The sequence below is a fragment of the Perca fluviatilis genome, chromosome 8, assembly GCF_010015445.1.
Source record: "Perca fluviatilis chromosome 8, GENO_Pfluv_1.0, whole genome shotgun sequence".
NCBI lineage: Eukaryota > Metazoa > Chordata > Actinopteri > Perciformes > Percidae > Perca > Perca fluviatilis.
In genome coordinates, this window is record NC_053119.1 from 12158813 (window position 1) to 12171944 (window position 13132).

At 41.1% G+C, this 13132-nt stretch overlaps 2 protein-coding genes across 5 annotated transcripts; both read left to right on the forward strand.

Moving 5' to 3' along the window:
- Window positions 1–444: 444 nt before the first annotated feature.
- On the forward strand, window positions 445–10789 carry LOC120563485 (dispanin subfamily A member 2b-like). Of its 3 annotated transcripts, none has more exons than XM_039807663.1 (3): window positions 445–1005; window positions 1584–1667; window positions 10436–10789. In XM_039807663.1, the coding sequence occupies exons 1-3, from the start codon at window positions 793–795 to the stop codon at window positions 10535–10537; spliced, it is 399 nt and encodes a 132-aa protein (XP_039663597.1). In that variant the 5' UTR covers window positions 445–792; the 3' UTR covers window positions 10538–10789. The 3 variants fall into 3 exon arrangements, with proteins under 3 accessions (XP_039663597.1, XP_039663596.1, XP_039663595.1); XM_039807662.1 differs by lacking the exon at window positions 10436–10789 and adding an exon at window positions 9759–9839 and having other exon boundaries at window positions 450–1005; window positions 1584–1764; XM_039807661.1 differs by lacking the exon at window positions 10436–10789 and having other exon boundaries at window positions 452–1005; window positions 1584–2087.
- LOC120563483 (dispanin subfamily A member 2b-like) lies at window positions 2221–12737 on the forward strand. 2 transcript variants are annotated; one of them, XM_039807660.1, is made up of 3 exons: window positions 2221–2967; window positions 11780–11884; window positions 12480–12724. In XM_039807660.1, exons 1-3 carry the CDS (start codon window positions 2860–2862, stop codon window positions 12684–12686), a joined length of 420 nt encoding a protein of 139 aa, XP_039663594.1. In that variant the 5' UTR covers window positions 2221–2859; the 3' UTR covers window positions 12687–12724. The 2 variants fall into 2 exon arrangements, with proteins under 2 accessions (XP_039663594.1, XP_039663593.1); XM_039807659.1 differs by lacking the exon at window positions 2221–2967 and having other exon boundaries at window positions 11560–11884; window positions 12480–12737.
- Window positions 12738–13132: the final 395 nt, after the last annotated feature.

Consider the following 13132-nt stretch of genomic DNA (forward strand, 5'->3'; position numbering starts at 1 on the left):
AAAGTGGTGCACATCCTTAGATGGGTCTTTAAAATTCATAAAACTCAACAACAAATACATAAAAGACAGTACAAAACACAAACTCAACAATGGATACATACATTAAAATGCAAAACTCAGAACTCAACAAGAAAATACGGACAAAACATTAGCAGTCCGACTAAAATGGGTTTCATGCTTCTTGTGGTCGGGACGATGTGGACGGCGCGCATGGTCTCCTTTAATCCTCCGAGCTAGCTTCACTCTAGTCTCACATTGCCAGACCTTCCTCCAAAGTGCTACGGTGGAGGGTCTGGTGAGTCCACACAGCATTCTGGGATGGGAGAAAAACGTGCTCTGGTTTATTGGCGTTTCATTAAACTAATCACAATCGTCTTGGGTGGCGCTAAGCTCCACACGGAGCAACGGTGCTGCTGCAAAATAGATAAAAATGTGCGATTAATTGAGAGTTAACTATGACATTAATGCGATTAAATATTTTAATCGTTTGACAATTGTGAATTCTTTTAAAGCTGGCAGTTGAGGGAAATGTCAATTTTAATTGAATGTGCAAACTCTTTAGGGCATTTTTTTAAGGACTCAAAGGTCATGTACTGTATGTTCTTTGCCATAACAACAGCCAACAAGTGTGTTTGCATTTACCTCATTGGCTTTTTGTTTAAAAAAAAGAAAAAAACATGCATGTGTCAACCCTCCAAAAAACCTCATAAGGAAATCAACACCTACATTGACAGTTGAGTTGTTGCACAACTTCAGCAGCCCGCACTCCAAACTACAGTTGAGCTGACAGCCATGAATCCTCTAGGTCACCCGGCTGAAAATGTTCCACTGCAGGGGAGGTATGATGGGCTCCCTGGTCTGCCTGGAGGATCTACAGTGATTCAGTACACCACTGTGAACATGCCCCCCGAGCCCCCCAAGGACCACATCATCTGGTCCCTCTGCTGCTTTCTCTACTCAAACCCCTGCTGCCTCGGGCTGGCGGCTCTCATCTTCTCCATCAAGGTGAGTTTCATTCATCCAGAATCTTCTGCTTATTGTGTATCAAAGAAATTTTTTTTTTAGCAATATCTTGCAATCTCAAATAGCAGTTCTTACAAAGGAGAGATATGGTTAGTGGAAAACAAAGAAGTTTTTTTACGTTTTTTTTTAAGTAACACAGCCCTCACTTATTGGTGACCATGTCAAGAATAATTATCATTCAGAGGACGACAGCTGGCAGACAAGGAATAATCCTCTAAGATTTTAGATATATTAAGTTTAAAAATTACAAATTCACTACTAGATGTTATGAAAAAGAAGGAAAAAAAACATGAATACAAAAGAACAATTACAACCGAGACTTTAAATGTGATACAACCTTTGCTGGACATTGTTAAAGATAATAATTAATGATGAGATTTATGCAAAAAATATATATGTTGGGAAAATGAAAAAGCAATCTCATTTGCAGCATGAAAATACAGCAAACATGATTCTAAAGCATTTGCAGGAGATTATGAGATTGAGCCTAGGCTCAACATTAGCAATTTCTCCTGAGGTATCAATCCACTTTTAAAATGAATATGCTTTGGTCCTTCCAGGCCAGAGACCAGAAGGTGGCTGGAGATCTGGAGGGTGCCCGACACTACGGCTCCACTGCCCGCTGCCTCAACATCTGGGCCACAGTCCTGTTTTCCATCAGTGTCCTTATTACCATTATTATAGTGACTGTCATAATTGTACAGTTGTCCAATTACAGCAGTTACCCATACAATTACAGAGGCTAAATTTGAAATGCAGTAGTATTAAAGTTGCTGCTGCTGTGGCTTGGTGATACTTGTGTTTCACTGCTTTCTGCTCATGGCACAATTTCTAACATTTTATACCTTTTTACTTACTGCACATCCTGGAGCAAAAGATATACTATATTTCTATTTGTGTTACAAAGGCTAAAATGGAACTCATCCATGTTTCATTAACTGCTGTCTGCAGTCAAGTTTCAATGCCAGACTTTTTTTTATTAAATTGAGATTTCCTGTCTGTCTGGTCTTTGTCTCAGCAATTGTTTTAAGTTTCGTTTTCCAATAAACGAAAGTTTCATAGTATTTCATAACTCTTTGAATTGTGCTTGTGAAATTTTTAGGGTTAAAAAAAAAAAAAAAGTTACTGTTGTATACACACTGGCATTAGTTTCCACAACTGTAGTGCAACTGTAGCCAACCGCAGGGAAGGGAAGAGGAACACAAATACTCTGCCATGTGTATGATCAACAACACATGAGTTGTTAGATGAGGGAGTTTCCTGCTGCAGGGCTTCATCCCTTCAGTGCTGGAATTTGCCAAGAAGGAGAATGAATGACCGTATAATCTTACAAGCTTCTATTTTGAAATCCACTAGCAAGTACTGGCATGCAGGCTTTGGGATCTGCCATCCTGTCATTTTCTAAAGTTCACTGACAGGAATTAGCTTTTGGTCTAGTTTCCACACTTATGTCCATCTGTGTTTTAGACTTGTATCTCTTTTAAACGTATCTTTTATCTTCTATCCCTCACCCCCCTCACACACTCACACACACACACACATACACATTATCACCCCAAGAGAAAACTTAGACCTAATTTCTACATACCCTTTTAAAACAGATCAAAAGTGACTTCCTATCCGGCAGCTCATCTTCTTTTTCAGGTCTTTTTTTTTTTTTTTTTAAAGGTGGTTAAAGCAAAAGGTCATGTAGTGTAATGTGTTATGCTTTTGCCTCATAGGCTTTTGGTTAGCATGTTAGCACATGTCCAAAATGAAATCAACACCTACATTGACAGTTGAGTTGTTGCACAACTTCAGCAGCCCGCACTCCAAACTACAGTTGAGCTGACAGCCATGAATCCTCTAGGTCACCCGGCTGAAAATGTTCCACTGCAGGGGAGGTATGATGGGCTCTCTGGTCTGCCTGGAGGATCTACAGCGATTCCGTACACCACTGTGAACATGCCCCCCGAGCAATAAACGAAAGTTAATACACACAAATACTCTGCTGTGTGTATGATCAACAACACAACAGTTGTTAGATGAGGGAGTTTCCTGCTGCAGGGCTTCATCCCTTCAGTGCTGGAATTTGCCAAGAAGGAGAATGAATGACCGTATAATCTTACAAGCTTCTATTTTGAAATCCACTGGCAAGTAGGCCTACTGGCATGCAGGCTTTTGGATTTGCCATCCTGTCATTTTCTAAAGTTCACTGACAGGAATTAGCTTTTGGTCTAGTGTCCACACTTATGTCCATCTGTGTTTTAGACTTGTATCTCTTTTAAACATATCTTCTATCATACGTCTACATATCCTTTTAAAACAGATCAAAAGTGCCTTCCTATCTGGCTGCTCATTTTTTTTTTTTTAAAGGTGGTTAAAGCAAAAGGTCATGTAGAGTAATGTGTTATGCTTTTGCCTCATAGGCTTTTGATTAGCATGTTAGCACATGCCTGCTTTTTTTTTTTTTTTTTAATCCAAAGTCCAAAATGAAATCAACGCCTACGTTGACAGTTGACTTGTTGTACAACTTCAGCAGCCTGCACTCCAAACTACAGTTGAGCTGACAGCCATGAATCCTCTAGGTCACCCGGCTGAGATTGTTGCACTGCAGGGGAGGTATGATGGGCTCCCTGGTCTGCCTGGTTCTGTCTTTTGTTTACTAAAACTACCAAATACAGATTAGTCAAACCTTTAAACTGCAAGAATCAGTTATGAATTGCTTTCAGTTCAAGGTTGTAGTTTTCACCTGTAGACTGCTCATCAGTAACCTCATGGTTAAAGATGTAAATTTACATTAACTAATTAAAGTGAAATGGTATTAAAATTAATAACTGCCCAAAAATCTTGTAATGTTCTACACCTGTCGTCTGTCAAATACAGTTGCATTTTCAGCTTTCAACAAAACCGTTCAGTAATTATTACAGCAAAAATGGGGCGTGTGTAATGTTTCATTCGTCCCTCCTGGTCGGGACGATTGAAATAGCATAGGGGGACAGATGAAACATACAGTTTAACCCATATAAACTTCCCACAACTTAAATATTTTACTACATATCATGAATGATACTCCCAAAAGGTATTATTTTAGATAGATTGTTGCTGGGCTATATGTCTTGGTGAATATCTGTTAACCACTAATTGCCGTCACCTTCAAGCGTGTATGAAGCGGTTTTTGAAATATCATGCACTGTGGATGATTCTGCCATTTCTATAGCTAGAACAGTACGTTTTCCCATTTATATCATGTTTCTATTGTGGAAAATGTTGTTTCACTAGGTTTTTACGTGGGTCAGACCACTGCACATCCAAATAAGTGCCCTTAACGACCCACAGCCCATCAGTCTCCATAGGATAACATGGGAAAACTTGAACCCCTACCTGGTGGGGCCCAAATATATTTTCATCTTTCTAAAACTGCTTTTCCATGTCTCCGCTCCATAAATTATTGTATAAACACAGATATTTGTGCATTTACTTAAAATACATGGAGTTACAGCCAGGTCGGGGACAGTTGAAACAGCTGTTTCAACCGTCCCGACATAGACATATGCCATTATAACCTGTTTTGCTTTCCATGTAAACAAGCATGCAATATGAAAGTCTGGGATTGTGGAGAACACTAAATGGTCTACTGAATAAGCACGTAGTCGAACCTTTAAATTAAAAACACTCATTAATAATCGAAAAAATGTAACCGCTAATGAAGTTTACTTTCGACCATCAAAACTCGTTTATCGCCTGTTCCGCTGTCTCTCCTACCTACACCGGCGCCGCACCCTGTCCCTTCTCCCCTTCCTACCTGCCTGCTCAGTGCTGCTGCACAAGAGGAGAGAGCACAGGGCTGCTCCTCAGTCACACAACAGAAGAAAGAGGTGACTGTTATTGCGCCACAGGAGAGAAATACATCGCGAGCTCGCTGGACAATTACTGGCGACTTTTTTTTGATTTTTTTTTGCAGAAAGTCGCTGTCTTTTCTACAGAAAGTCCCCAGATTTGTCGCTAGTCGCTTTTGTGAAAAAAAAGTCGCTAAGGGGGTCTGAAAAGTCGCAAAGTTAGCAACAGTAGGCCTACTGCCCATGCACACACCAGCACACAAGACATCAGACCACCTACGGTCAAAGCTCCAAACTTCCTCTTGAAAGCATAGGCCTACTGTTTGTGTTTAAAGGGGTGATATAATGATTATATTAGGGTTGTGCATCGTGATGCAGAGGCGCGGGAAGTCATTTCCAGCAGGGGGTGCGGGGTGCGGGGGGGATGCGCAGAACAACTCTACCTCTGCCTCCCCACCCCACCACCCCCCTCCATGAAGTAGGCTACATACCGCTATATACTGCACAGCGAAATAGGCACTAAATCACATGCCAATCACTACTGGTCAAAAGATTCCTCCTTGCAGCGCCCCGGTTTGTCCGTTTGAATCCGACCTGCGGCCCTTTGCGGCGTGTCATTCCCTCTCTCTCTCCCCCGTTCCTGTCTATCCACTGTCACTATCGTATAAAAATAATAAAAGATGAATGACTAGTCCAGCTGAGCAGGCGTCAAGTATGCCTTTCCAGTTCAATAAAACAAGTACTGCCATCTGACTCACACATCACAAGACAGTGTTACAATTAATTAAATCATACCAAAGCGTTGTATGGTTCAAGACTATGGCGATATAGTATTCACTATAAATCACCCAAGCAGAAAGCACAATAGTAATTCTGAAACGTGATTGACTGAAGATACAACAATGCCATCACACAACACAGCTGAGTGAAGGTTGTTAAATAACAGTCACTTAGTCAGCTGCTACTTCACAAACTGCAAAAGCCAACATATACTGCACTGACAACTAAGTCTCACACAGGCCTATAGCAGCATCACAAAATTATGATGCAATACGTCTGATATGCATGGCTTTTCAATAAACTAAACTAAATGTGTACATTATCTGGTCACACGGTCACAACAGATTATATTAACCTACTCAATTTACAGATAGCATAATAGCTCTTACCTTTAGAAGTTCTAATTTCTTGTCTTTTTCTTTGCAAAGTCGCAGATCAAATCCTCTAAGTCCAGCTCCCTCAGCAGCTCGCTAAACCCTACTACAGATGCGCTGCTGTGTGTTGGTAGAACTTTACAGGCAACGCAACAAATGTCTCCGGTGGACAGTGATATAGAATCCACTCCCGTGGTACCGTTTCACCGTTGTGAAGGTGTCGGGTCAGTGCCTCGTTAGTGAGAGAGCGGGTCTTTCTACCGCCCGCCCTGTCCCCCTCCGAGATGCTGGACATTTAGCGCCCGATTCTTGAAGGCTGATATCCCTCTGGGTATAACTTCCTCCCGGACGGTCTCTGTAATCGGTCCCCGTAGTGCAGGGTCTTCAGAGATGATGGTACCTGAGGGGCCATTACCTTATTCTGTAATGCTGATGATCGGCCATCTCTGTCTTTTTCCACAACAACTTTGCTAAAATTAACGTTAGCCACCGTTAGCTGTGGCAGATTGTAGCTAGCTGGTAGAAGGCAGCGATTCTTCCAAGCTAACATTAGCTAGCTCCTCGACATCCTCCTCTTCGCCATCCCAGCTCTTTTTAAAAGCTATTTATTCGCGGTACATTTTTTTACACCACGCGTCTTCTTTCTCTCCCTTTTCCACACTTTCACTCGCTGATACAACCCAATCTGACCGGGGATCAGTTACAAATTAATTCCACTCTTTCAATCTCAACTCGTTCTTAGAAAACTGATCTTGATTCAGTGCGATGTAAACAACCTGCTCTATGCCCACCCACCTTTATCTTTAGCCAATCTACACAGTGCATGCAGCCTTCTCCCAATCATTACGTTAAACAACTTTTATTTTATTCTGATTGGATAATTATCACCATAATGATTAATGCCCATTCGGTAATACGGGCTTGATCGCAGTTTGCCAACAAGGGGTGCTGCCGCCAACAAGGGGTGCTGCCGCACCCCCAGCACCCCTACTTCCCGCGCCTATGTCGTGATGTGTCTTCCGGTCAAACACACTAATCCTAGTTGCGGGCGCTGGACGGGAAATTGACAAGTGCGTCGGTCTAAACTAACAAAGACACAAAGACAAGATTGGCTGTAGTGATACATTCTCTGTCTCTCCCTGTCAGCTGTAGCTCGCTCTACCTTCTAACGTTGGACACAGCGGTCTCGAGTGAGAGAGAAAAAAGCGTTAAAAGTGGAGCGCTATCACACTTTCCTTTCTCCCCTCATTGGACTAAGTTTGTCGACACTACTCTGTGCGTGCATCAATACGTAAGTCTGAGGTCCTGTAGGTACGGGACGATGTTATGCAGGATTTATGAATGTACCTTAGCAACAGGCTAATTCTCGAGGGTGCTATTTTATGTGTGAGCTAATATTGCGCATCTGTTCATGTGCGCTGCAAGAGTTCTGTTTCTGTTTATTGAATGCGTTATTCAGTGCAAACATAACCGTGAATGTAGTTTAAACTCAGTAATGATGGTATGTTAGGTTATTACTGTCGCTCTGTTGAAGGCAGACGTCCCACTGTACTGTCGTTACGCACATCACGGACATCTGATTGATTTTACTGCACCGTAGTTAAGTGAAAGTAGGTCATGTTGTAAAACCTACCAGCAGGGCACGATTTACAGAGGGCATTATAATGTATCTCTAATCGTTTCTATGTTAACTGTTGGCCCATAGTAGTAGGAAAAAATATTTATGTGAAGCTACCGCTACCCCCCCCCGGGCCCAACGACGATATCATCGTACCTCACGATGTTTTACTGTAACCATCGTCAACTGCCAATTTAGGGGACATCGCCCACTGTTACTTAAGGTCTCCTAAGGTATTGTAGAGAAATCTCTAAAAGACGTGTCCGTTTCTTTTCTCAGGAGGAAGGAATGGCTGGGGTCGAATTGAAAGTTAAGCAAAAGGTTTAATAAAACACGATGAAAACGACAGTCAAAACACAATCAAACATAAAACATAAAACATGAAACACTGCCAGCAGCAGATAGCAAACATGCTTCCCCTGTCGGGTCACAGTTAGCAGCCATGCGACATGACAAAACAATACACTGTAAACAGCGGTCTTCAAAATGCTTCCCCTTGCGGGGTCACAGATTGAAGCCCTGGGATCATCTCAGGATCCAAATTATATTCCTGTCTCTCAGGATAAGGACACACCTCTGAATTTCAGGTCACAGACTAAGGTTGTTTATCATGGTAGTGTTGATTCTACAGAGATATGCATTTCCTTTGTTCTAACCCAGTCTGGCCCAACAGGGGGTGGCTCCCCCAAAACAGATACAATAGATCTCCATGTGTGGAGACAAGGAGCTTTCTCCTGTATGCTAAATGACTGATATGACCTGATGATTCTCTAGAAGCTAGAGGTGTGAGCCAGACAAATGCTGATTAGTGTAGTTACTTGATTAGATTTAGCTGCAGGCACATTAAACATTGTTTTCAAAACATAAGTATGGTTTTTACTTTTTACAACCTAACAGTATGTAACATTGGTTGGGCTGAAAATTGCCCAAATGCTATTTTATTAGGCCCTTAACTACCCTGTGAATATGGCTCTATTTGGAACAAGAGCTTTTCTTCCAAATATGTTATGCTCATGAATATTCAGAATGAGCTATGTGCTGATTGGTTTGAGCAAACTACATAGAAACACATGGGAGTCTCCACAGCAGGTCTCATATTTCAGACACTGCAAAGTTATACATTGTTTATCGGGCTATTTCATTATTAAATTCACTTCTGAGACTTTGTTTTAGTGAGAAATCAACTATATAAAGTTCAAATATGGGCCGTTTTACGAAAATTTATGGCCAATTGCAAATTTGGTAAGACTGTGTGTCGGAGTTCAGCGGCCGGTGCTGCCTGTGTTGCTGCCTCGCCACCCGGCCTGCCTTCCTTCACAGACCCCAGCCTGCTATGAGGTACTTGGAGCTCCGTCACGGCAGCCCACAACACTCCATACCCGCGCAAAGTCACTGTTTTTTGCGCTAAGCAATCTCTTACCACAGGTTCCAGTTACTCTTTTAATGTGTGTAATTATAATGTTTTAAGTTATTTAAACAAACGATTGGGGAAATAAACGCCGCTTGTCTGCGAGTCTCATTGATAGAGCCTGCGGACAAAATTTGCAATTAGCCATCCATTTTCGTAAAGCGGCCCATATTTGAGCTTTACATAGTTGATTTCTCGCATAAAAAAGTTTCAGAAGTGAATTTTGTAATGGAATAGCAGAGATCTGCGTGACCTAGATTCAGAAGACTACCTGATCTCAGGTCAGTTGTGTAGCCTATGTAAATGTTGGGGCGTGACCGTTCTCTTAATACACCCATGGGCGTGACAAAGTTACAGGTCTTGGGAAGTTGACGTCAACTTCCAGCTTTGTTGAGATTCGCCCGTTTTCAGCAGCAGTTTCAAAATATGAGATTTTCATAGTAAAGGTCTGTCAATGGGATTTTGAGCTTCTATGTATGTCCTATTTACCCACCGAACTGTCGTTATTCAACTATGACAGGGTAAAATCAGTTTTGCATTCTATCACCCCTTTAATCCAGGGTCTGACTTTTTTTTAAACTTAAGTTTGATACCAATATAGGTCTTACTGAAGGCATTTAATGGTCAAAATATGAATAAACAAACGAACTTCGAATATGATTTTTGGGCAAAAGTCAAAGCCTAGTCCAGAAGTTACAGCAGCTACCGCCCATACAATTACAATAACAATTAAAGAGGCTAAATTTGAAATGCAGTAGTATTAAAGTTGCTGCTGCTGTGGCTTGGTGATACTTGTGTTTCACTGCTTTCCGCTCATGGCACAATTTCTAACATTTTATATCTTTTTACTTACTGTACATCCTGGAGCAAAAGAGATACTATATTTCTGTTTGTGTTACAAAGGCTAAAATGGAACTCATCCATGTTTCATGCTGTCTGCAGTCAAGTTTATTAAATTGAGATTTCCTGTCTACCTGGTCTTTGTCTCAGCAATTGTTTAAAGTGCCCATATTATGAAAAAAACACTTTTTCTGGGATTTGGGGTGTTCTTTTGTGTCTCTGGTGCTTCCACACACATACAAACTTTGAAAAAAATCCATCCATGCTGTTTTGAGTGAGATACGGTTTCTGAATGTGTCCTGCTTTCAGTCTCCTAGTGAGCTGTTCAAAATCGGCCTCGGACTGTGACGTCACAGTCCGAAATGAGCTGGCTAACCACAACCGTTAGCTCGTAGCGTTAGCCAGCTAACGCTAACGCTAGCATGCTACGTCGTTCTCAATAGCAAAGCACTGCTACAACACACACAAGTTCACCATAATCTACAAAAGAACTACTTACATGTGCGCCCTCATTTAGAAGTCTCCTTAAAATACAGTTATGAACCTGAAATTGAGCATAATATGGGCGCTTTAAGTCCTGTTTTCCATCAGTGTCCTTATTACCATTATTATAGTGACTGTCATACTTGTACAGTTGTCCAATTACAGCAGTTACCCATACAATTACAGAGGCTAAATTTGAAATGCAGTAGTATTAAAGTTGCTGCTGCTGTGGCTTGGTGATACTTGTGTTTCACTGCTTTCTGCTCATGGCACAATTTCTAACATTTTATACCTTTTTACTTACTGCACATCCTGGAGCAAAAGAGATACTATATTTCTATTTGTGTTACAAAGGCTAAAATGGAACTCATCCATGTTTCATTAACTGCTGTCTGCAGTCAAGTTTGACTGCCAGACTTTTTTTTATTAAATTGAGATTTCCTGTCTGTCTGGTCTTTGTCTCAGCAATTGTTTTAAATTTCGTTTTCCAATAAACGAAAGTTTCATAGTATTTCACAACTCTTTGAATTGTGCTTGTGAAATTTTTAGGGTTAAAAAAAAAAAAAAAGTTACTGTTGTATACACACTGGCATTAGTTTCCACAACTGTAGTGCAACTGTAGCCAACCACAGGGAAGGGAAGAGGAACACAAATACTCTGCCATGTGTATGATCAACAACACATGAGTTGTTAGATGAGGGAGTTTCCTGCTGCAGGGCTTCATCCCTTCAGTGCTGGAATTTGCCAAGAAGGAGAATGAATGACCGTATAATCTTACAAGCTTCTATTTTGAAATCCACTGGCAAGTACTGGCATGCAGGCTTTGGGATCTGCCATCCTGTCATTTTCTAAAGTTCACTGACAGGAATTAGCTTTTGGTCTAGTTTCCACACTTATGTCCATCTGTGTTTTAGACTTGTATCTCTTTTAAACGTATCTTTTATCTTCTATCCCTCACCCCCCTCACACACACACACACACACACACACACACACACACACACACACACACACACACACACACACACACACACACACACACACACAATCACCCCAAGAGAAAACTTAGACCTAATTTCTACATACCCTTTTAAAACAGATCAAAAGTGACTTCCTATCTGGCTGCTCATCTTCTTTTTCAGGTCTTTTTTTTTTTAAAGGTGGTTAAAGCAAAAGCTCATGTAGTGTAATGTGTTATGCTTTTGCCTCATAGGCTTTTGGTTAGCATGTTAGCACATGTCCAAAATGAAATCAACGCCTACATTGACAGTTGAGTTGTTGCACAACTTCAGCAGCCCGCACTCCAAACTACAGTTGAGCTGACAGCCATGAATCCTCTAGGTCACCCGGCTGAAAATGTTCCACTGCAGGGGAGGTATGATGGGCTCCCTGGTCTGCCTGGAGGATCTACAGCGATTCCGTACACCACTCTGAACATGCCCCCCGAGCCCCCCAAGGACCACATCATCTGGTCCCTCTGCTGCTTTCTCTACTCAAACCCCTGCTGCCTCGGGCTGGCGGCTCTCATCTTTTCTATCAAGGTGAGTTTCATTCATCCAAAATCTTCTGTTAATGTCAATCAAAGAATATTGAAAAAAAAAGACTTTAAGCAATATCTTGCCATCTTTAATAGTAGTTCTTAGAAATTAGAGATGCGGTTAGTGGAAAACAAAGAAGATCTACTAAGTTTTTGCAGACAAGTCTGACACACAGCCCTCAGTTGGACAATGTTAAGAATCATTCAGAGGATGTGGAGTTGAGGAAGAAGCAATATCCATCTAAGATTTTGGACTAAAAATTACAATTGATCAATTTGAAATAACAAAATATAAAGATGTTATGAAAAAAAACATGAATAAAAAGAACAGAGATTTCAAATGTGTTACAGACTTTGCTGGACATTGTTGGAGATGAAGATGTATGATGAGACTTATGCAAAGAAAACTATATATGAGAAAAGGGAGAATGGATGGAAAAGGTAGAAAGCAATCTCATTTGCAGCATGAAAATACAACAAACACGAATCTAAAGCTTTTGCAGGATGTTATCAGATTGAGCCTAGGCTCAATGTTGGCAGTTCAATTTCTCCTGAGGAATCAATCCACTTTTAAAATGAATATGCTTTGGTCCTTCCAGGCCAGAGACCAGAAGGTGGCTGGAGATCTGGAAGGTGCCCGACACTACGGCTCCACTGCCCGCTGCCTCAACATCTGGGCCACAGTCCTGTTTTCCATCAGTGTCCTTATTATCATTATTACAACTATCATTGTGCTCATACAGGCAAATAAGGTGATCAGAGATCACAGCGGATACAGCCCTATCGATTTCAATTACAGAGGCTAAATTTCAAATAAAGTCGTATTAGACTTGCCTTTTTTCTATGGCTTGGTCATACTTGTGTTTCTCTGCTTTACGCCCAAGGCACAATTTGAAACTTTTTATACCTCTTTAGTTATATCCTAAAGCAAAACAGATACCCATTTCTATTTGTGTTTCAAAAGTCTTAGATGGAACTCATCCATGTTTCCATAATGACAATCTGTAGTGGTTTACATTTATGCCAGATGTCTGTTATTAAATTCTGATTTCCTGTCGGCAAGGTCTGTGTCTTAGCAAAAAAAAAGCTGAGAAATAGAGAACAGTTTCATCCGTCAACAAAAGTGTCTGTTTCATAACTCAGAAATGTGCTTGTGATCACCGTGTTAATCAAACAGGGGTGATTTCAAGCCAAAGAACATCTCCGTCCAAAACATACTGACTAAACTCATTGCGAGGAAAGCATTTCCGAT